Source organism: Scyliorhinus torazame, chromosome 21 (genome assembly GCF_047496885.1).
Source record: "Scyliorhinus torazame isolate Kashiwa2021f chromosome 21, sScyTor2.1, whole genome shotgun sequence".
In the NCBI taxonomy this organism is placed as follows: domain Eukaryota; kingdom Metazoa; phylum Chordata; class Chondrichthyes; order Carcharhiniformes; family Scyliorhinidae; genus Scyliorhinus; species Scyliorhinus torazame.
The window spans coordinates 100233730-100258863 of NC_092727.1; the positions used below are offsets into that span (position 1 = coordinate 100233730).

General features: G+C 44.9%; 1 protein-coding gene across 1 annotated transcript in view; it reads left to right on the forward strand.

Moving 5' to 3' along the window:
* LOC140398439 (SWI/SNF-related matrix-associated actin-dependent regulator of chromatin subfamily D member 2-like) overlaps nt 1-25134 on the forward strand; it is a 61674-nt gene that overhangs the window by 16871 nt on the left and 19669 nt on the right. The window contains exons 3-10 of the mRNA XM_072487126.1: nt 2488-2530; nt 5939-6061; nt 8240-8359; nt 10903-10998; nt 12401-12502; nt 13666-13827; nt 17257-17354; nt 18310-18445. Coding sequence (XP_072343227.1) covers nt 2488-2530; nt 5939-6061; nt 8240-8359; nt 10903-10998; nt 12401-12502; nt 13666-13827; nt 17257-17354; nt 18310-18445 — 880 coding nt within the window. The remainder of the gene's footprint in view (nt 1-2487; nt 2531-5938; nt 6062-8239; nt 8360-10902; nt 10999-12400; nt 12503-13665; nt 13828-17256; nt 17355-18309; nt 18446-25134) is intronic.

The window sequence follows — 25134 nt, forward strand, 5'->3', positions numbered from 1 at the left end:
TAGTGTGTATAAATGTAGGCCGCATCCCTCTGCAAGACCACTTTGGAAAAACAATTGCCTCACTCTTCCCTCTGGACACGTAGATAGCTCAACATCTTGTTTCTCCCTGCTGAAAGGAGGTTGAGCAGTAGGTTAGCTGGAACGTGGCCACAATGGGGTGTTAACAATGATGGAAGCCCGGATGTAAACTTCCCGGATTTGCTAAATCTGATCACTGGGGGAGAAAAGAAAATGGGTCCCCCCAGTGGCCATACTTAGTAAATCATAGGGGAGGCAGTGGCGCAGTGGTGTTGTCACTGGACTAGTAATCCAGAGACCCAGGACAATGCTTTGGGGGACCCAGCTTCGAATCCCATCACGACAGATAGGGAAATTTGAATTCAATAAAAATCTGGACTTAAAAGTCTGATAACCATGAAACCATTGTCGCTTAAAAAAAACATTTGGCTCACTGATGTCCTTTTAGGAAAGGAAATCTGCCGTTCTTACCTGGCCTTGGTCTACATGTGACCAGGGGTCTACATGTGACCAGGTTGACTGTGAGTCAACATGTGGTTTCTTAACCACCCTGAAAAAGCCACTTGGTTAAAAGGCAATTAGGGTAGCAAAGCTGGCCTGCCAGGGACACCCACAGACCATGAAGGAATTAAAAAACAAATCTGGCAGGTTTACTGTGGAGTTGTCACCAGCTACTGCAAACCGATTGCATTGGGAAGCATCAGCCAAGCTGAAATCCCAGGTCTCCTTCCACCTGAGGACCTTGCCGTTTTGTTAATACTGTTAAATGATCACGGAAGGGCAGATAGCTTTGCTGCTTGAGCTTCTGCATTTGGAGCCAAACCCGAACATGCTTATTCTAATATTTGGCGGATCATGGACAAGCTAATCAACTGGCAATCCGTTTACGACCGAGCATTTCGATGAGAGCAGGAGCCTAAAATTTGAATGTTGATCTTTAAATTTTGTCAGCATGACCCAGGAAAACCCTTTTCCATTGTAATAGGTTCCAGCATTATCTTTATTTAGTGCTAAACTATATATTTACATTTCACCATTAGATTGAACCCAATGGAATGGTATTACGCTACAGTCTGAATGGACACTCCACAGTGTTTAAATAACTGAATCCTTCAGTGTGTCGGTCAGTTTAAAGTGTGGATTTTCGCAATACTGTCTAGGATGTAGAATGAGTTGAATGCAGCTCCATTATCAATGGGAGGTCAGCAAGTCAACAGCTTTGTTTAAGTTAGTTGCTGTGCATGATGTAAAATTATTAATTATTTTGAAAATACAATCTGTTTTTTTTTTAAAAAAAGGTACGGTTATTCAGATTGTTATTTTCAGCCGCGCTAAGAGAGAAAAGATCGAATTGTACCCTGGTTAGAAATGTGAAAGTGGGGCGGCACGTTGGCGCAGTGGTTAGCACTGCTGGCTCAAGGTGCCGAGGACCCGGGTTCGATCCCGGCCCCGGGTCACCGTCCATGTGGAACTTGCATATTCTCCCTGTGTCTGCGTGGGTCTCACCCCTACAATCCAAAGATGTACAGGGTAGGTGGATTGGCCATGCTAAATTGCCCCACTAATTGGAAAATTATTTCTTTTAAATGTGAAAGAGAAGGGAGAGCTTGAGAGGCCCCCGTTGCAGTTCTCGGCTAGGTGCTGATTTCAGAGAGTGGGCACACGCTTGATGGGCTGATTGGCCTGCTGTGCTGTGAAATGCTATCCACCTTGGGATTTGGGAAGTTGGAGGGGAGGTGGGGGGATGGGGGGGGGAACAAATCCTGTTACTGCTCACTATCCAGTCACACCTGTTGTAAACTCCGGCTGTCATGATTTGATTATCCACTCCTGTCCACCCATCCTGCCAGGAATAGTGAATGGGTGGAATACCAGAGCTCGGACTGTTTACCATTGCATAGTTGCAAGGAGCAGGAAGTCTTGTACTCGCAGAGGATAGTGACCCTGCCTCTGAGCCAGAAGCTCCAGGTTTGAGTCTCAGTCCTTGACCACTAGTTGTTGACAATCAATCTGCTAATCCTTCCAATATGCTCATGGCAGGTGGTAAGAGTGGGAGAAATTCCTGGTCAGCCATTACTGACAACATGCCTTGCCAATGTGTTGGCATGTGGCAGCAATCTCTCCTGAGGAAGAGCATGAAGAGGGTTAAATCCTACACAACCAAAGTTTCCAGTGGGTGAAGTTCAGGGAGTCTGACCTCTTCCTTACCATGCAGTTGCTTGCTGGAGCAAAGAGTAACGTAATCATTACTGTTCGGCTGATTACAAAAGTGGGCAAACCATGCCTTGCCCCTGTAAAGATGTTCTTGATTTTGCACGCACAAATCCACGATAATAATATAAAATTAAGATGCAGCGGAGTCATGTATAGCGACCGCGAGTTTGTATATTCAGTTAATGTAGAGGAATTTAAATGTTTAATCTTCAATCTGTAATCGTTACTTAATGATGTCCCTTTGGTGCCTGGCAGGGTCAAGAGACGGAGGATGGCTGACAAAATTCTACCACAAAGGGCAAGTATTGAATACTGCTGCCATTTTTTGAGAAGCACTTCTGCAAGATTGTCTTGAATGTCTGATGCAGGGACGTGAGGTCACCAAATAGCAACAGACACTCCAGAAGGATATTTTCTGTGCCCCACACTTCAGTTTACAGAGGTGACACGAGACATAGCTGCTGGACGAGGTCTTCAGCAGGTGGTGAGGGAACCAATACGAGGGATAAAGTTACTTGACCTCGTCCTCACCAATCTACCTGTTGCAGATGCATCTGTCCATGACAGTATTGGTAAGAGTGACCACCCCACAGTTCTTGTGGAGACACAGTCCTGTCTCCACATAGACGATACCCTCCACCGTGTTGTGTGGCACTACCATTGTGTTAATTGAGATAGATTTCAGTGATAATTGAGATAGTTTTCAAACAGATCTAGCAACTCAAAACTGGCATCCATGAGGCACTATGGGTTATCAGCAGCAATAGAATTTCACTCAACCACAATCTGTAACCTTATGTCCTGGCATATCCACCACTCTACCATTACCAAGCCAGGGGATCACCTTGGTTCAATAAAGCGTGCAGAAGGGCATGCCAGGTATGGCAGATATATCTAAAACTGAGGTGGTTAAACTACAACACAGGACCACTTGCATGCCAGAACACTGAAACAGCAAGTGACACACACAGCTAAACAATTCTACAACCACCAAATTATATCTGACCTCTGCAATCCTGCCACATCTAATTGTGAATGGTGGTGACCAATTAAACAACTAATTGGAGGAGGAGGCTGTACAAATATTTCCATGCTCAATGATGGGGAAGCCCAGCACGTCAGGGCAAAAGACAAGGCTGAAGTATTTAAATCCATCTTCAGCCAGAATTGGCGAGTGGATGACCCAACTCTGCCTTCTGAGATCCCAGCATTACAAATTCAGCCAATTCGATTCACTTCACGTGACACCAAGAAACGGCTGGAGGCAGAGTATACTGTGAAGGCTATGGGCACTGACAGTATTCTGGAAATAGTACTGAAGACTTGTGTTTCAGAACTTGTCGCACCTCGAGCCATACTGTTCCAGTACTACACTGGCATCAGCCTGGCAATGTGGAAAATTGTCCAGGTACGTCCTATCCACAAAAAGCAGGACAAATCCAGTCCGGCCAATTACTGCCCCATCAGTTCAAACTCGATCATCTGTAAAGTGATGGAAAGGGTCATCAACAGTGCTATCAAACTGCCCGTAGTCAGCAATAACCTACTCACTGGTGCTCAGTTTGGGTTCTGCCAGGGCCAGTCAGCCTTGGTTCAAATATGGACAAAAGAGCTGAACTCAAGAGGTGACTTCCCTTGACATGAAGGCAGCATCAAATGTGGCATCAAGGAGCTCTAGCAATACTGGAGTCAATGGGAATCAGGGGTAAAACTCTCACAAAGGATTTTGGTTGCTGGAGGTCAATCAGCTCAGTCCCGGGACATTGCTGCAGGAGTTCCTCAGGGTAGTGTCCTAGGCTCAAACATCTTCAGCTGCTTCACCAATGATTTTCCTTCCATCGTAAGGTCAGAAGTGGAGATGATCGCTGACGATAGCACAACGTTCCGCATGATTTGCGATTCCTCAGATATTAAAGCAGTCCATGTGCAGTAAGACCTGGACAATATCCAGGCTTGGGTTAATAAATAGCAAGTAACATTCGTGCCCAGCAATGACCACCGCCAACAAGTGAAAATCCAACAATCTGCCCATGATATTCAATGGCATTACCATTGCTGAATCCCCTATTATCAATATTCTGGCGGTTACCATTGGGCAGAAACTGAACTAGACTAGCCACATAAATATTTTGGCTATAAGAGCAGGTCAGAGGTGAGGAATCCTTCGGGGAGTAGCTTACCTCCTGACTCCCAAAGCCTGTCCACCACCTACAAGGCATAAGCCAGGAAACTTAACATCACCCAGGACAAAGCAGGGTTCTTGATTGACATCCCATCCACAATAAACATTCGCACATTCCACTACTGATGCACATTGGTAGCCGTATGTATAAGGTGCACTGCAGTAACTCATCTAAGCTCCTGCGATCTCACTTCCCAAACCTGTGACCACATGCCACCTAGAAGGATAAGACCAGATACGTGGGAACACCACCAGCTGCAGGTTCTCCTCCAAGCCATACAACACCCTGACTTGGAACAGTGTCACTGTTCCCTTACTGCCACTGGGTCCAAATCCTGGAACTCTACTAAAAGCACTGTGGCTGTTCCTACAACACATGTACTGCAGCAGTTCAAGAAGGCAGCTTACCACCACCTTCTCGACGGCAAATAGAAATGGGCAATAAATGCTGCTTTAGCCAGCAACGCCCACATCTCATGAATGAATATGTGAACAAAAAAGGGTTTCTGTGTCACGTGCTTGGCCAGTAAACCACATGGTTGTTTCTGACACACTGCACCCTAGTGGCAGTAACGCTGACTGCTGGTTACTGTAGTGGCTCCATTGCCAGCTGTCGGGGATCTTCGGGATATTTTTCCGAATTTTATGAAAATTTGGTTTGGTAGCCGATTATGCTCATGAAATCTGGCAAGCAATAGAAAATGTCCCCCATCGTGGCTGTGAAGTCAGCTCTGTGGCAGGTGTCCTATAACCACGATCGTTTTGTTTTATTTGTAGTTGGCCTTTGCTCAAAACCTCTCCGCATTAGAAGATTTTTGATACCGATTCATGAACGGCAGGATTGAGTCTATCCTATTTTACCGTCAAAATCCTTGATAATTTTCCAAATCTTTACTGAATCTACTGCTCACCTTCTTCACTGCCATGGGTCTTGATGAAGGAGCCACGCTCCGAAAGCTAGTGATTCCAAATAAACCTGTTGATTTTAACCTGGTGTAAGACTTCTTCTTCAGTGCAAATAGTCTACAGTGTCTCAATTTTGTCCCAAGAGTAAGTTCTCGTCTGTGGTGGCATCATGGGGAACTTAGACTGTAAGCTCCGTATTGTCTTGTCTACAATGGAGCATAGCAAACTACACAGCAAACTAACTATCCCCAACATTGCCTTGTATGCTATGCGTCTATTTAAAAATCTAAAATGCTATCAACATTTCAAGGAATAATGTGTTTGTACCCCTGATCTGGAGCATCGGTATTTCCTTCTGGTATATAGTTCAAAATATTGCCGTGTTAAAGTTTGAGAGGATGAGGTCTCTAAATGTATCCCTGGATAATCTTGAAATTTCAAGTGAATATATTTCATGTTCACTATTACACCTTACTGTCTTCAGTGACAGCACAGTGGAAAACAACTGTAAAATCAAACGTCTCACAGACAATATTGGAAGGAAACTGATTCTTGTACAGTTGCTCTTTTTTCCAAGTCCAAAGCAGCCTTGTTATGTTGTTAGCTTCTCATTTTCAGATCCGAGAACTTGTTCCCGAATCCCAAGCTTACATGGACCTCTTAGCCTTCGAACGAAAACTGGATCAGACGATCATGAGGAAACGGCTGGAGATTCAAGAGTCTATGAAGAAACCCTTAATGGTACATCCGCCAACAACTGTGTTGTGTTTTTGGGATCCTAAACTATCGTTCTAATTAGTGGTCTCCACAAAGTGACATTCTTGCCCCACAACCCTGCATGTCCTGCTCATTGATTGTGCATCAACAATGTCTCACAATTATTCAACAGTGTTTCACAAAATATGTCAAAAGCAAAAGGCCATATAATCAAAACATTAACAAAAGTTATCTTTACATTAGCTATTCCACTGGTGTTTAAACTTCCTGCCAGATTAAGAGGTTTCCAATAATCAAAATTCACGAATGTGGCAACTTTGTGCCTCTGGTTGAGGAGGGAGGTTTATTTTTTTTGCCAACCATGAATTGCGGGTTCAAAGCTGGGCTCCCTTCTACTGGATTTGGTCATCTTTGAGTTCCACCGCACCCTCTTGCTTTGTCCATTATTTAAATATCTGCTGAATACACGATGTGCAGTGTTCCATCTCAGTTGGAGGAAAAGCAGGTTGCAGTAATTACAGAAATGGCCTCATGCAGCAATGAACAGGTATTTGGCCAAAATCATCCTGGTGTCATGACCGGAAGACACTGAATGACAGCAGGCTGTCTAATGTTCCTGATTCGAGGATGAGGGCGCATAGTTTGAGTTGGGCTTTCATAGTTTGAATTGGCCAATATCCATTATAAGTCAACATTCCCGTTGACACCTTGACTAGACTTCCTCCCACCCACTTCCTGACATACTCTATTCCATTCTTCCAGTTTCTCTGTCACGTCGACCTGGGTGCGATTCCAACCTTGGCTGACTGTGTGAAGTTTGCACGCTCTACCCGTGTGTGCGTGGGTTTCCTCCGGGTGCTCCGGTTTCCTCCCACAGTCAAAAGATGTACAGGTTGGGTGATTGACCATGCTAAATTTCCCCTTGGTGTCTAAAGATTTGCAGGTTATCTGGGGTTTCCGGGATAGAGCGAGGGGGTGGGCCTGGGTGGGGTGCTCTTTTGGTGGCTCGGTGGGCTGAATGGCCTGTTTGTGCACTGTAGAGATTCTACAGATTCTATCGATGCCATGTTCCATACCAGCACTTCCAATATATCTTCCTTTTCCCCAATTGTAGCATCCTCTCCACTGTTTGACAGGTCCCTCAGCTGTGTCTGCCCCATATCCTACACTTTGGCTCTCATCCCATTCCCATCTCTCATAGAATTATAACCTGATTCTCGCTGTCTTCACCTTCTATTCCGTTGGCCACTCATTCAACTGATCACTCCCACCACCACTATTTCCCCCACTGCCGGTGTGATGCCACCACCAAACACTTCACCCTCCCTTTTCAGCATTATGAAGGGACCATTCTCCCATTTCCCCCACGACACCCTGGCCCACTCCTTACTCACCCCCAGTACCAGCTGCCCTTCCCACTACAGCTGCCCTTCCAAGCACAGGAGATGTTACATCAGCCCTTTTACCTCCTCCCTTCCCATTCTCCACGGGCCCAAACACACCTTCCCGTTGAAACCATGATTCACTTGTACTCCTTTCAATTGAATACACTCTGTTCACTGCTCACAATGTGGCCTATTCTGCAAAGGGAGGACATTGGGTAACTATGTACCCCCTTTGTTCAGTCTGGAGCGTGACCGTGAGCTTCCGGTCTCGCGTCATTTTTATTTTCCACCCCTTTGTTCTCGACCCAGGGTCGGATTCACAGTGCATTTTGGGACATTGTTCCATTAAAGCTCAATGTAAACTTGAGGAGCAGCACCTCACCTCTTGATTGTGTACTTCACAACCTTTCAGTCTCAACAATTTTAGATCAAACCACTTTGCCTCTTTTTTTCCAGTTAGCGGCTACTGGTAACGATTCTGCTATCCCACACACAACTCCTCTTAGATACAGCTTTTGTTCCTTGCCTCATTATCATTTCCTTGCCATCATCACCACTTTTGTAGTTGAATCTCTCCCTCTGGAGTTCCACAGACCTTCCCCTTTATTATTTCCTCCTCTCTTTGTCTGTCCCTATGTTGGTTTAAAACCTGTTACATCTCAGACTCTTTCCGGTTCTGGTAAACAGTCATCAACCTGAAAATGTTTGATTTCACAAAGAATACACACTGCTTGGAAGATTAACAGATGGCCTGATATTATTTGCAGATGCCCCACACTGGAAAGTTTCTGAGACACTCTTGTTTTCTTCATTTCAGCAAAAACGGAAACTAAGGATCTACATCTCCAACACCTACAGTCCAGCCAAGCCCGAGGGCGATGAAGGAGAAACTGTTGCATCGTGGGAGCTTCGGGTGGAAGGAAAACTACTTGATGATGTAGGTGGGATTTAGACTGTCCTGTACCTGGTAATATATGATGATCTTAAATATACTAATGTTGAAGATTGTTTTATTTTTGGCAACACAAGTGCAGTCACACTGACGTGCCAGTGTGCTTGCTTTTAATACCAGGGGCCGAATCTTCCTCTGGGCTCAGGGAAACTCGACCTGTGCACTTCCATGGCTCACACGCGCACACAACCTTTGCGTGACTTCACGCAGCATTTTTGTCTTCTCATATGAGCGTCAGACTCACGGTGCTTTTTGTGAGCCACGCTGCAGTGGATGAGGGGCATGGGTGAGGAGGTGGGCTGGTTAGAAGGCCCACCTCAGAACCAGCTTTAAACATGCTATTCCAGCTCCCAACAGTCTATAGGCCCCATAACCCTCACCCATCCCTCTATGTCCGATGGCTCTTCAGATCACCGATGTATCCTCTATGTCCCCATGTAGCCTCCATACTCCCACAGATCAGCCAATGGCACCTCAATGCACCACCTCCCTCTGTGTCTTCCATAGCCACCCGCTTCGTATGTACCATGTCCGCACAGTTCTTAGATTCCATGCAATATCAGTGGAAAATACTTTACATTTTACAACCTCTCACCAGCTAATAAAGCCTCCATATCATTGATCATAACAATAATGTGTTCTACCATGTTAAAAAAAACTTGCAATACTTGTAATCCTTAGCTTATGTCAACAAACTAGAAACCATGCCAAAGGGACAAGCTGTTACTAGAACATCTTGAAATTGTCATTTATTCTCAGATGACTGGAACATCTAGTATGCTGATACCCATCAGCTCTTTAAACTCAGTCAAGCATTGATAATGGCTGCAGCTGTCCAAACATTGGATGCCCCTCTGGGAAGGAAAGAACAGAAGCTGCTTACTTCAGTTTCAAAGCCAAATGTCTGCCAATCAATGTAAGGGAAAAGATGGATAGACGTAATTCAAGTGTAGATTTTCTTTCAACTATCAAAACCGGGACCATTAAAATCACAGTAGAAAAGAGGACAGTACAGGCTGACAGAACTCATTGCATAATGGCATTTTCTCTATCAGAAATGCATGTGAATAAATGTATAAGGCTACTTAATGTAAGGGTCAACTTACATTTAAAGGATGTTCTATGATGAATCACTGCATTAAACGTATATCTACATTACAATACATCACTTAATAGGGATATTCAAAGGGATTTTCAGAATGTTCCAGACTCCTCAGCATGTTTTCCATTTTTTTCATGAAGCCTCAAAAGTAGCATGCTTTTAATGGGCTTCCAAAACTCGGCTGCACCAGACAACAACAGCAACTTCAGACTAGGACTTCAGAGCAGGAGTAGGTTATTTGGCATTTTGAGCCTACTCCACCATTCCATGGGATCATGGTTGTTCTGGCTAAGTCTCAACTTCACTTTCCTTTCTGCCCCACATAATCCTTGACTCTTTTGGCTATCAAGCATTTATCTAACTGCCTTGAATAACTTAATGGCCCAGCCTCCACTGCTCCCTGGGGAAGATCGTTCCACAGACCGTTATGGGTTAAGGAGTTTTGCTTTTACTTCACAGTAGAGCCAAAGGATCAAAAGGCTGCCACACTGAAGGTTACTTAACCAGTTCATCAGACTTCATTACGGAGGTTTTGCTTGCTCACAGTCTAAGATGGAAGAGTGGGGAAAACTCCCAAATGCCTCCGATCATGTAACAAATGTAATCATGTGACACATGCCACAGCTTTTATAAGTAGCGGGATAGCACTTGGTACATCATAAGGCTATGGGCCAGGTGCTGGCAAATTGGATTAGGTAGGAGGTCAGGTGTTTTTCATGTGTCGGTGCAGACTTGATGGACCGAAGGGCCTCTTCTGCGCTGTATCGTTTCTGATTCTGTGAGATGCATTGGTTACAATACATAACACAGACTAATATGTCATCTAAAATATCTCCCCATCTCTGTCTTAAAAGGGAGACCTCTTATTCTTAAACTGTGACCCTAGTTACTGTCTTCTCGACAAGAGAAAACACCCTTCTGGTATCCACCTTATCAAGTCCCCTCAGAATCTTGTATGTCTCAATAAGATCACCTCTCTGTCTTCTAAACCTCCGTCTGCACTGTAGGGATTCTGTGCTAAATTGCATCTTCTATATTTTGTGCAGTTACCTGAAATTGGAACACCTGTACCTATTTGAAATAAACAACCCAATTCGGTTAGTATAAAATCTCACAATAGAAATATCATGGTGGAGCAACAATGTGCCTACCGATGGTACAAAGCTGTACGGTAATTGCAACCAAGATATCTGATGCAGAGAATTCCTTATCTCTGTTGTGCTGGCAGACCATGCAGCACAGTCTAAGCAAGATAAAGAAAATGAACGATGGAGCCACCCAAAACCCTTCAGCAGCAGGTTTGGCTGGGGTTTAGTAGCAAGTCATAACCTGCTTTGGCAATATGCCCATCTATAAGCAGGAGCGAAAAGTACATTTTTCACCAGGGAACCGAAACATGCTGACTCTGTCCTTTCCGTTTTCAAAGCCTGGAAAAGTAAAAAGGAAATTCTCATCCTTCTTCAAGAGTTTGGTTATCGAATTGGACAAAGACCTGTACGGACCGGACAATCACTTGGTGGAGGTAAGATTGGCTGCTCGACAATGATCGAGTTAAATAACAAGGCCATGATGCTCCCCTCCCGTGCCACCCTTGCCACACTCCTACCTTCTGCACAAAGCATTAACATGGTCAATCAGGACATTTTCACTGTCAAAGAAAACTGCAATATTTGTGTAGAACTAAACCACTGCAAACTTAAAGTTATTGCTTTAACATCCAGATTAAACGCATAACATGCAGAGTGATGTATCACAACAGTCAACACAAAAACATAGGAAATATGATCTCTATACCACCAGATAAACGAGTTGTACAGCAAAGGCATACATAATGCGACTGCTACCCTTCACTACTCCTCACTGATCTGCACATTTTCCATATACAGGTCTTAAAAAGCAGTCAATGTGACATAATTCGCAAAGTCCCTTGTTTGTTGGCTTTCACCCCACTTGTTTTACTTGGTAAAAAGCTAAGTTGATCTCTCTGTGTAAAGTGTAAATATCTTTGACAGCTGCTACTACGTGTATGTTAGTGACTCCCATCTGTTCCGATTGTTGGAGGTGAGAAAAACTCTGTGTTTCTCAGACCACCTCCCAGTTTTTTTTCACTCCGAGGAATCAAGTGTTCCTTAGCAAAATGAATACTGCACAAAAGGGCTGGAAGCCCCAGGCTGTGCAAAATATTCCCTTTGTTAATGTTTGTCAATCTGCATTATATTCCAAACTAAATGGGATTATAGCAGCAAACCTGCAGTTTTCAGTACGGTTAATTCAGATTTGCTCAGTGGAAGGATTTGGACTGTGTAGACACAGGCCTCAGGGTAGATAGACAGAGGGAAAAATATTATCAAGTAACATGGTCGGCACGGTAGCACAGTGGTTAGCACTGTGGCTTCACAGCTCCAGGGTCCCAGGTTCGATTTCCGGCTTGGGTCACTGTCTGTGCGGAGTCTGCACATTCTCCCCGTGTCTGCGTGGGTTTCCTCCGGGTGCTCTGGTTTCCTCCCACAAGTCTCGGAAGACCTGCTGTTAGGTAATTTGGACATTCTGAATTCTCCCTCTGTGTACCCAGAGAGGTGCCGGAATGTGGCGACGAGGGGCTTTTCACAGTAACTTCATTACAGTGTTAATGTTAGCCTACTTGTGACAATAATAAAGATTATTATTATCAAATACAGTTCATTCCATTTTGTGTAAATTCCTGTTCAGCCACTGACCGCATTAATTAGACTGGCTGCAAGAAAATCAGAGACGCCATTGGTGCATGTCCCACAGGGGACAGTAACAGAGCCTTGAAGAGATGGTCACTGTCCACGTAGGTTAAATAGTTACAGAAAATAAATGGTAGAGCTGATATTCTTTGGCATGACTGCCATTTTGCTACTTGACTTGTAACTGGTGTATAATTCTGATGTGGATTACAGTGGCATAGAATGCCCAGTACCCAGGAGACAGATGGCTTTCAGGTGAAGAGGCCAGGAGACATGAATGTGAAATGTACCCTACTATTGATGCTGGACCACCAGGTAGGAACTTAACTTAACAATGAAATAGAAGTAAGAGCTGCTTTAGGCTACGTGTGCTAATTAATGCCTCTGGTTCCTTGTGTAATTATTGTTGGGATGTGGACATTGCTGACTAGGCCGTCCCTCCCTATATGCTCTGAGAAGGTGGTTGTGGGCCTTTTTCTTCAACCGCTACAGCCCATAGCTTCATACTTGGCAGTGGTTTGATAGAATTGAGTGACCTGCAACATCATTTCAGAGAACAGTTAAGAGGCACGAGCGTCACCGATAGTTTTCCTTCCCTTAATGAGCCAGTTGGACTTTAGTGGCAATCCAGCAGTTTCATGTGGTCACTTTAAACTTCTACCAGCTTTTTATTTCCTGATGATTAAAATTGAGTTCAAATTCTCAGTGTGGTAGAGTTTGAGGTCATAACGGTCTCGATTACAAATCCAGTAATGTAACCACCACACCTTATTTAACCAGAAAAATGGTTTTCAGCCTGGACCTGACGCTGTGACAAATTTTGGGAAAATTCCGCCCAATTAATACCTGCCATTGTTTCTCCTAACTTTAACAATGTCATTACCAAATCTTAGCACTGTGATTGACAACTCATTAACAGCAAGTACCTGCACTGGTGTCGATTGGAAAGTATCGGAAATTCCCTAATGTGTAATAAGCCAGAAATTGCCATTGTTCACAACTATAATAAACAGTTCACTCCATAACTGTGGGAGAGCTGCAGAGTGGAGTGCTGTAGCTGTAGAATTGGTTCTAAAAACCAGGAAACAAAGGTTGACTACTAGCTTTGTCACTTTGGTGTGGAGTATGAGAAAAATACCGTTGGGTTACAAGGTTGCAGGATAATTAAGGAAATCCAATTGCATCGCTTACTATATGAACAACATTCCAGGCAGCTAGGAAGTGAATAGAACCATCAGATCATGTTACGCTTGTCGTTCACCCACCTCAGCTGCTGTTGTGTGGAACATATATTCTGTTTGCTGGCAAGGGGATTTCATTGTTCTGGGTTTACAGTGACCGCCTTGTCAATGTGGTGGCAGTTTTATTTCATGTGATTTTTCCTGCCACAACAGACAGGAAGTACGAATGATAAAACTGTATGAAATTGAGCAAAATGTGCAGCTTGTGATCACAAGTAAGCTGATCTTCCACTTCAGCCCCCACAGTATAAACTGGATGCCAGGTTGGCTCGTTTGCTGGGTGTCCACACTCAGACTCGGGCGAATATCATGCAGGCGCTGTGGTTGTACATCAAGAAAAACAAACTGCAGGACTATCATGAAAAGGAGTACATCAACTGCAATCGCTACTTCAAGCAGGTAAGAAACACCAAAGGGGAGCCAGAGGTCTTATTTGTAACGTACAAGCAGAAGGGTAACCCGTGGTTGCTGATGCCGTGAGTTCCACATCTCAACATCCAGGACAGAGCGGATGAGAGCGCAATGCAATTTCCTCGAGAGGGAAAGGAAATTAAAAATTGCAGTTTCAAACCTTAGAGTTGGCAACTCAGGGTGACGTGGACAGGAGCTTGGAAGGGCTTTAAGGGAGCAGTCAACACACAATGTAAAACAACCTGGAACGTGAAGGAAATACAAAAACAAAAGAGGTCAGAATCTCAGAATATTCCATTGCATTGACACAGTCATTAGTTTTTCTCAAGTTATTGTTAAAATAACAGAATACATCTGTTCCTGTGTATATATGCTAAAAGTCCAATCCTTCTTCAGAACCTATCTAAAGCAAATGTGCGCCAACCTGTCACATTAAGGTCGTGGGAAGGGAATAATTGCAGGGCCAATTAGAAAGGGCAGCGAAGTGGGTCTAATTTCAAATTTCTTTTAAAGGGTTAGGACAGACACCTGTATAATTCTATGAAATCCTGAGCTCTTAACAGTCTGAACAACAAAGTTAAGGCGATCTGTCCTATTCTGCTTTGTGAGCCTGGAGGTTTGGAAAAGACTGCGCCATTGATGGATAAAACAGCAAGATTGTGAGCACCAGCTTCTTGAGAAATATGCAGATTGATGAATTTAAATGCTATATACATCCCCCCCCCTGCCAACTCACACCAAACACGCAACCAGTTCCATTTGGTTCACAAAGCCAAATGCTTGGACACTCCTGCAGGTGTTATGGTTCAAGATAAAGACACCGCCAAATAATAAAGTATCTCCGATAGTTTTTGTCAATGAAGCTGCAGCTCCTTTAAAAAAAATATTTCTCCTTTCTGAGGGTTTTACATCAACAATAGTCGGAGTGCATGCAACTTAATCTAGGCCCCTTTGGATACCTTGCATGAACCAGGTTGACATAACCCCTCTACTCAGTCTCCATGTGTTGTTACCTGCACAATAGGCTAAAATTGTGGGGCGGGATTCTCCCAGCCCTGGGTCGGGCTGGAGAATCCCCTCGAACGGGCCACGCCGCCCCAACGCCGACACGCGATTCTCCGCAGAGCGCGGAACCATTGGCGCCGGCGTGGTTAGCGCGGTCGCGGGCCGCTCTACGCGGCCGGCCCGCCGATTCTCCGGCCCGGATGGGCAGAGCGGCCGTAAGAAAAGAACCGAGTCCCGCGGGCGCCGTTTTAACCTGCTCCGGGCCGGCGGAACCTCGGCGTGTAAGGGTCGGGTGGCTGCCTTTGAGGGGGGGGCGGGGGGGGGGCTCCGATGTGGCCTGGGCCGTGATCGGGGCCCACCGATCGGCGGGCCAGCCTCTGTGGCTGGGGGACTCCTTTCCTACGTGCCTGCCCCTGTCGTTCTGCGCCATGTTGCGTCGTTGAAGGAGGCCACTGCGCATGCGCGCGTTGGCACCGGCGCCACTGCGCATGTCCTCGTTGCCGCTGGTGCCACTGTGCATGTCCTCATTGGCGCAACTGCGCATGCGCGGATCCCGCGGCGCACAGTTCGCGCCGGGATCTGCAGCTGGAGCGGCCAGAATTAGTCGTGGGTGTGGCACGTTCACGCCGTCGTAAAACGCGGTGGCGTTTACGACGGCATGGCCACTGCCGCGGGATTTTAGAATCCCACCCGTCATCTTTGTCCAAATGTCTGATTGTCCATTCTGTTCCAGATGTTTTTGTGCAAATCCAACTAGTACTAATTCAGTGAGTGTTTAATGGTGCATTAGGTTATTTTGGAAGTCATATTTTACAGATAATTGGATCCGTCCGTATGAAATCTAACTGCTTAAACTCAAATTCAATACGAGACTCAATTTGAACCCTTCGTTACAGAATCCCAATAAATACCAATGGCTCAATAGCTGTCAATGAAGCTGAGAACTGCCTCGAGAGTACACGCAGGGCTGAATTTTATGGGTCACCTGCAGGAGGGAAAACATGCGGTTGAACCCATAAATCTGGGCAGCCGTGCCATTGGCAGCATGCCGTTCGTTGGTGCGCACGTCCTGCCACGATTGTACAGGCAGCAGGGGAGACAGCAAGTGGACTAATGGAGGCCCTAATGTAGGTACCCAGTTGAGGGCCCTATCCTGCTGTTGCTCTGATTTAATGGGTGGCAGGTTTCCAATCAGAGACCCCGCCCCCACCCCGGTAGTAACCTGTCAGCCTGGTGCCAGCAAGGTCCACGATGTACCAGAATGTCCGAGTCTATTGTTTGGCCAGACTTTTCCGCGGGATATGTTTGCAGCAGGGTGGTCCTGGAGAGGAAGCACGTGGTGTTCACTGATATGCTAGAAGCCTTCCGTGACCGCCGGGTACTGCAGGGGCTGGAGTCCATCACTAACCCCGGAAACAACATTCTAAATTAATTTGTTAGAAGTTTCCTTTAAAAGACCATAAGACATAGGAGCAGAATTAGGCCACTCGGCCCATCGAGTCTGCTCCATTCAACCATGTCTGATATTTTTCTCATCCCCATTCCTCTGCCTTCTCCACATAACCCCTGATCCCCTTATTAATCAAGAACCTATCTATCTCTGTCTTAAAGACACTCAGTGTCTTAGCCTCCACAGCCTTCTGCGGCAATGAGTTCCACAGATTCACCACTCTCTGGCTGAAGAAGTTTCTCCTCATCTCTGTTTTAAAGGATCGTCCCTTTAGCCCATATCTTAAAGTTTTCTCTTTTTGTTACAGTGCCCTTTTAAGGGACTACCAATTAGTTAATTAATTTATTTGTTTTAAAAGTGCTCAGAGAGTTGGAACCCTGGCTCATTGGTCTCGGGTACGATTCTCGTTTAGATAATTTCATTAATGGAATATGTAACAGATCCTGGAGGAGCCCTTAGTTTAAAGTTTTGGTTTTGTTAACAGTGCCTTTAAGGGGCTGTTATTAATTTGTTTGAATTGATATACTCAAAAGAGTATAAAGAGAGTTAGCTGGATGCTGGTCTGATAGTTAGGAGGCAGAGATGGGTAATGCTGCATCCTGTGACTAAACCTGCTACGAAGGAAAGAAAATCTGTATACATCACTGAATGCCACCTCCTTCGCCTATCTGCAGTACCAGCAGTGGCCAATGCTCCTGTTTGGCACTGTAGATGTGCAGACCTGCTGGCTTCCAATTGGCCGGCTGCTCTAAGAGTTGGGACATCCTCCTGGAGAAGGGCGGAAGTCCCGCCTCATGCTAATTAATTGCCCAATAATTACAGCTGGGTGAGCCAGCTGAGCAGAGGCGAGCTCACCTCCACATTTACGCTGAACTGCAGGGAGCCCACCCGCAGCGTATAATCCAGCCCACAGTTACAGTTTCCTTTTGCTGTCTCTCCTAATAGTGAATCTGTTTTCTTAGATCTTTAACTGCATGCGAATGAAATTCTCTGAAATTCCAATAAAGTTGGCTGGCCTCCTGCAGCACCCAGATCCCATCATTATCAACCACATGATTAGGTAAGAGAAGGGGTCTCGGTATTCTGACTCACGGAGTAAGGGGGGGGGGGGTGCTAAATATTTGCTTAATCAGTGATTTAGTTAAATATTTAGAGCCATGCTGGACAATTTAAAGGTCACACCGTACGTGACGGTTTTGTTTTTAACTTCATTCTCATCGATCATCAGTCTGATATAAAAGTGCATCTATTCAGTATTGAGGAAGAGCTATTTGCTGACAGCCGATCAGAGCTGCCACACACGGCAAGGATCAGTGGCACCTGCAAAGGTGATAAGGAAACAGTGAAGGGTCACAGACGGAGGGATTTAATCATCAGAGAGTCCATAAAAGAGTGATAGTTGTGCCAAACAGTCAAAGGAGGCTGGAAAGATTTAACTGAATGGCGCAGGATGCTGAGGGGTTGGGATAAAGTGTCGGTGACGGGAATTATTGGTGAGTTTTTCAGCTTGCTAAAACTGAAAAGTATTTCTCACCCAACTAATTAGGCCTTGATACGGACAGTTCTCCATAACAATGATACAGCTACTCCAATGAATTGTGCACAATCATATCAGGCAACTGATTTGGCTCCATGCAAGTAGTATTTTATCCTGGAATGGCAATGATTTACAAGTAGAAATTCAATAAAAAGGTTCTTATGATATCACAAACTAGAAAAGCATTCATTTATGGCCAGTACTAGTGACTTTGTGTTGCAGTATAGAGTTGTATGTAATTGGGTGCAATAAGAGTCCGTTAGTACTGGGTACAGTAATGGAATCTCCATTAATAATTGGATACAGTATTATAGAGACTGGATATTCGAGATGGTAGAGTGAGGAAGAATGGGTATTAGCATCTGGGTTTATGTAATCTACATGGCAGGATGCAATAATATAGAATCTGTGCTAGTGACTGAGTTCAGTAATAGTAAGCAGATACAGTAACAAAGCTCTCATTGTTGGTTGACTACAGTGTCGATCCTAACGATCAAAAGAAAACTGCTTGTTATGACATTGATGTAGAGGTTGACGATCCTTTGAAGAGTCAGATGAATAATTTCCTCCTCTCAACAACCAACCAGCAAGAAATCGCAGTGCTGGATATTAAGGTAAGCAAGTATAAAGTTAACATATATGAATTCTTTTTTTTTTGTTAACTGAAGCTATATAGGTGATTTTGTCTTAGATACGAAAGACACTAAAAGAGTCTCAGAGGTGACAAAGATGGGATCTTGAAGTGCAACACCAGTTTAGACCATATTTAACGCAAGGCGCCATTTTGGTAAAGAAGCTTGTGCACTAGGAACAGCGGACCGGAGGATAGTTAATCGCCTCGTTGACCATAAATTGTCTATTAGTGGTCACTAAATAGGCAGTGTGACACTTTGAGCCTAGCACTGTTGCCTCCCAGCAGCAAATAGTTAAACAGTTGTTTCTGAGGGTTTCGCACGTTGCTTACAGCCACACACAAATGTTATTGCTCATCTACTGTGGAGCTTTGAAGAGGCCAAGTTTGCCAAGACTTCATTAGCAGCCTATCCACATTTAGTCTGGAAAATCTCTGATGACCTCATTTTGAAGAAAGTGAGTGCTGGGCTACTTTACCTTGCCTGGAGGAATAATTGGAACAAAGGGAGTGCTTGGTCATGGACACCTTATTGGGGTCCTCTGTACTTTGGAAAAGGGCATGAGGACGGTCAGGGACACACCAGCTGCTGCAGACGGGTTAGAAAGCTAAATGGACCCCCTCCCCCCATCCCTCGTCATCCGCCATCATGATCTCCAACGCCAGGTCCCAGAATCCGTGAATCCTGACCCTGACTGACCCTAAAGGTGCTGTTGTGTGCCGGCCAATACTCTCCACAACTTTAGTGGCAGTAGGTGCATGGAACTGGTGTCTGATTTAGCACCTCCAGGCATGGGGACCTCCAGGGGGACTTCAATATGCAGATGGACTGGGTAAATAATGCTGCCAGTGGACCCAAGGAAAGGGAATTCATTGAATGTTTACAGGAGGGCTTTTTGGAACAGCTTGTGATGGAGCCCACGAGGGGACAGGCCATTCTGGACTTAGTGTTATGTAATGAGCCAGACTTGATTAAAGATCTTAAAGTAAGGGAACACTTAGGAGGCAGTGATCATAATATGGTAGAATTCAATCTCCAATTTGAAAGAAAGAAGGTAGAATCATAGAATGTAATTATCATAGAATTTACAGTGCAGAAGGAGGCCATTTGGCCCATCGAGTCTGCACCGGCTCTTGGAAAGAGCACCCTACCCAAGGTCAACACCTCCATCCTATCCCCATAACCCAGTAACCCCACCCAACACTAAGGGCAATTTTGGACACTACGGGCAATTTATCATGGCCAATCCACCTAACCATCTTTGGACTGTGGGAGGAAACCGGAGCACCCGGAGGAAACCCACGCACACACGGGGAGGATGTGCAGATTCCGCACAGACAGTGACCCAAGCCAGAATCGAACCTGGGACCCTGGAGCTGTGAAACAATTGTGCTATCCACAATGCTACTGTGCTGCCCCTCAGCACGGTGAATCAGATGTAAAGGTGTTACAGTTAAATAAAGGTAACTACAGGGGCCTGAGGGAGGAACTGACGAAAATCGACTGGGAGCAGAGCCTAGTGGGAAAGACAGTAGAACAGCAATGGCAGGAGTTTCTGGGAGTAATTGAGGACACAGTACAGAGGTTCATCCCAAAGAAAAGAAAGGTTATCAGAGGGGGGATTAGGCAGCCATGGCTGACAAAGGAAGTTAGGGAATGCATCAAAGCAAAATAGAAAGCCTATAATGTGGCAAAGAGTAGTGGGAAGTCAGAAGATTGGGAAGGCTACAAGAACAAACAGAGGATAACAAAGAGAGAAATAAGGAACGAGAGGATCAAATATGAAGGTTGGCTAGCCAGTAACATTAGGAATGATAGTAAAAGTTTCTTTAAATACATTAAAAACAAACGGGAGGCAAAAGTAGACATTGGGCCCCTCCAAAATGACGCTGGTAATCTAGTGATGGGAGACAAGGAAATAGCTGAGGAACTAAATAAGTACTTTGCGTCAGTCTTCACAGTAGAAGACATGAGTAATATCCCAACAATTCAGGAGAGTCAGGGGGCAGAGTTGAATATGGTAGCCATCACAAAGGAGAAAGTGCTAGAGAAACTAAGAGGTCTAAAAATTGATAAATCTCCGGGCCCAGATGGGCTACATCCTAGAGTTCTAAAGGAGATAGCTGAAGAAATAGTGGAGGCGTTAGTTATAATCTTTCAAAAGTCATTGGAGTCAGGGAAAGTCCCAGAGGATTGGGAAATCGCTGTTGTAACCCCCCTGTTCAAGAAGGGAACAAGGAAAAAGATGGAAAATTATAAGCCAATTAGCCTAACCTCGGTTGTTGGCAAGATTCTAGAATCCATTGTTAAGGATGAGATTTCTAAATTCTTGGAAGTGCAGGGTCGGATTAGGACAAGTCAGCATGGATTTAGTAAGGGGAGGTCAATGGATGTTATCTATCTTGACTTCCAAAAGGCCTTTGATAAGGTGCCTCACGGGAGACTGCTGAGTAAAATAAGGGCCCATGGTATTCGAGGCAAGGTACTAACATGGATTGACGATTGGCTGTCAGGCAGAAGGCAGAGAGTTGGGATAAAAGGTTCTTTTTCGGAATGGCAACCGGTGACGAGTGGTGTCCCGCAGGGTTCGGTGTTGGGGCCACAGCTGTTCTCTTTATATATTAACGATCTAGATGACGGGACTGGGGGCATTCTGGCTAAGTTTGCCGATGATACAAAGATAGGTGGAGGGGCAGGTAGTATGGAGGAGGTGGGGAGGCTGCAGAAAGATTTAGACAGTTTAGGAGAGTGGTCCAAGAAATGGCTGATGAAATTCAACGTGGGCAAGTGCGAGGTCTTGCACTTTGGAAAAAATGAATAGAGGCATGGACTATTTTCTAAACGGTGAAAAAATTCATAATGCTGAAGTGCAAAGGGACTTGGGAGTCCTAGTCCAGGATTCTCTAAAGGTAAACTTGCAGGTTGAGTCCGTAATTAAGAAAGCAAATGCAATGTTGTCATTTATCTCAAGAGGCTTGGAATATAAAAGCAGGGATGTACTTCTGAAGCTTTGTAAAGCATTAGTTAGGCCCCATTTAGAATACTGTGAGCAATTCTGGGCCCCACACCTCAGGAAGGACATACTGGCACTGGAGCGCGTCCAGCGGAGATTCACACGGATGATCCCAGGAATGGTAGGCCTAACATACGATGAATGTCTGAGGATCCTGGGATTATATTCATTAGAGTTTAGGAGGTTGAGGGGAGATCTAATAGAAACTTACAAGATAATGAATGGCTTAGATAGGGTGGACGTAGGGAAGTTGTTTCCATTAGCTGGGGAGACTAGGACCCGGGGGCACAGCCTTGGAATAAAAGGGAGTCACTTTAGAACAGAGATGAGGAGAAATTTCTTCAGCCAGAGAGTGATGGGTCTCTGGAATTCATTGCCACAGAGGGCGGTGGAGGCCACGACGTTGAGTGTCTTGAAGACAGAAGTTGATAAATTCTTGATTTCTCGAGGAATTAAGGGCTATGGAGAGAGAGCGGGTAAATGGAATTGAAATCAGCCATGATTGAATGGTGGAGTGGACTCGATGGGCCGAATGGCCTTACTTCCGCTCCTATGTCTTATGGTCTTATGGTCAAATCATAGTAATCATCAATTAGCCCGAAAGTTGCAAGAAAAAAACAGACTTTCAAACTGGCTTGCCTTATTAGGACAGCAGCTGGTCAGTGCTTGCTTTCATCTTTTCACCCAAATAACTCCGAGTCCAGAGTCACCTCCACTCAGTGGCTGGATATGGATTTGATTTATTGTCACGTGTACTGAGGTACAGTGAAAAGAATTGTTCTGCGTACAGTTCAGACAGATCGTTCCATACATGAATAAACATAGGACATATGATAAATACACAATGTAAATACATAGACATTGAGTGAAGCATACCGAGTGTAGTGCTACTCAGTAGAGAAGATGCATGGCGAGATCAGTTCAGTCCAGAAGAGGATCATTCAGGAGTCTGGTAACAGTGGGCAAGAAGCTGTTTTTGAATCAGTTAGTGCGTGTTCTCAGACTTATGTATCTCCTGCCCAATGGAAGAGGTTAGAAGAAAGAATAACCCGGGTGGGAGGGGTCTTTGATTATGCTGCCCGCTTTCCCAAGGCAACGGGAGGTGTAGACCAAGTCAATGGATGGGAGGTGGTTTTGCGTGATGGACTGGGCTGCGTTCCCGACTATGTAGTTTCTTACGGTCTTGGGCCGAGCAGTTGCCAGACCAGGCTTTGATGCAGCCAGATAGGATGATTTGTATGAAGCATCTGTAAAAATTGGTAAGAGTCAATGTGGACATGCTGAATTTCCTTAGTTTCCTGAGGAAGTATAGGCTAAAGCCTATTCTTTTGAAGAAGCTCAAATCTGCGCCTGACTTTCATTGGATTTCAGGCCCTTAATCTACATGTTGGCAGCTGGAAGGGAGATGTTGCGATGACAAAATGAATCATTTCTGCCTAGGTTTACTTCGTTTGATGTAATTTAATTCTGTCATGGTACACAAGAAAGTTTAAACCAACTATACCCACTGAAACATTCCCCATCTTAACTTGATGCCCTTGTCGAACAATTTATCAATTGGTCTAAAGACAGGTGACCAAAGAGGAGACCAGCGACGCAACTGAGTTATCAATGTCCTGTGTGACTTCTCTACTTCCCTCTCTTCCTATAAGACGCGTCAAGAACAAAGAACAATGCAGCACAGGAACAGGTCCTTCGACCCTCCAAGCCTGTACCGGTCATGCTACCAACCTTGGCCAAAACCCTCAGCACTTCTTTGTGCTGTATCCCCCTATACCCATCCTATCCATATATTTGTCAAAATGCCTTGTGAACGCCGTTAATGTATCTGCTTCCACAACCATCCCTGGCAACGTGTTCCAGGCACTCACCACCCTCTGTTAAAAAAACCTGCCTCACACATCTCTTCTAAATTTTGCCCCATGGACCTTAAACCTATGCCCCCTGGCGACTGACCCCTCCACCCTGGGAAAGAGTGCTTGCCCATCCACTCTATTCATGCCCCTCATAATCTTGTAGACCTCCATCAGGTCATCCCTCAACCTCCCTCTTTCTAATGAAAACAGTCCGATTCTATTCAGCCTCTCCGCATAGCTAACATCCTCCAGATCAGGCAACATCCTGGTAAACCTCCTCTGCAACCTCTCCAAAGCCTCCACATCCTTCGGGTAGTGCGTCGTTAAAATTTATCGGTTTGACCAAGTTTGGCCTGTCTGACCATCACCTTATATAGCTCGGTGTCAAATTCTGTTTGATGCTGTTCCTGTGAAATACTTTGGAATGTTTTGCTATGATAAAGACAATTTATAAGTGCAAGTTATTTTAATATTACAAAGACATGTTAGCTAAGCTTCACAAATACTGTAAAATGTCTGCTGTCTTTTTGCTACGGTTTCCTGGTCCCATCACTACTTGATTATTTGGTTTACCAGTTAAAATAAATTTAGAGGTTTTTTTTTTCCAATTTTAGGGGCAATTTAGCGTGGCCAATCCACCTAACCTGCACATCTTTGAGTTGTGGGGGTGAAACCCACGCAGACATGGGGAGAATGTGCAAACTCCACATGGACAGTGACCCCGGGCCAGGATTCGAATCCGGGTCCTCTGTGCCAAAGTCCCAGTGCTAACCACGGTTAAGTGAGTGGGAAAAGATCTGGCAAATGGAGTATAATGTGGGAATATGTGAAATTGTCCATTTTGGCAGGAAAAATTAAAAATACATATTGTCTAAATGGTGAAAATTCCGGAGCTCTGATGTTACAGAGGGATCTGAGTATCTCATCCATAAATCTCAGAAAACCAGTGTACAAGTAGAGCAGGTAACAAGGAAAGCAAATGGAATTGTGGCCTTTTTAGCGAAAGGGATAAAATACAAGAGCAGAGACGTGTTGCTGCAACTGTACAAGGCATTGGTGAGACCGCACCCTGTGTTCAGTTCTGGTCCCCTTATTTGAGGAGGGATGTAGTTGCATTAGAGGCAGTTTAGAGGAGGTTCACTAGATTGATTCCAGAGATGAAGAGAGATTTAGCAGTTTAGGCCTATACTCTCGTGTTTAGAAGAATGAGAGGAGAGATAATTGAGGTATATAAGATGATAAAAGGTATCGACAAGGTAGATGTAGATCGGATGTTTCCTCTTGTGGAACAGTCTAGAATGAGAGGTCATAGTTTTAGGATAAGTGGTAGCAGATTTAAGACCGAGATGAGGAGGAATTACTTCTTGGGTCGGGAATCTGTGGAATTCACTACCCCAGTGTGCAGTGGAACCTGGGACGTTGAGTAAATTTAAGAAGGAGATTGACAGATTTTTAACTAGATTTTCAATTCGTAATGGGTTGAAGGGTTATGGAGAAAGTGCAGGGAAGTAGAGTTGAGGTCGGGAAGCGCTCAGCCATGATCTTAATGAATGGTGGAGCAGGCTCGAGGGGCTGAATTGCTTTCTCCTACTCCTGGTTCTTGCGTTCTAATGAAGTATTGCCATATGTTCTTTTACACCCACTGAGCAGACTGATGGGGCCTCGATTTAACATCTCAATCAAAGGGCGGTATCTCCGACAATGTAGCCTTCCTTCAGTCCTGCACTTGAGCGTCAGCCTTGATTTATGCGCTCAAGTCCTGGAGTGGAACTTGAACCCAGAACAGCGTGAGGCGGGGGGTG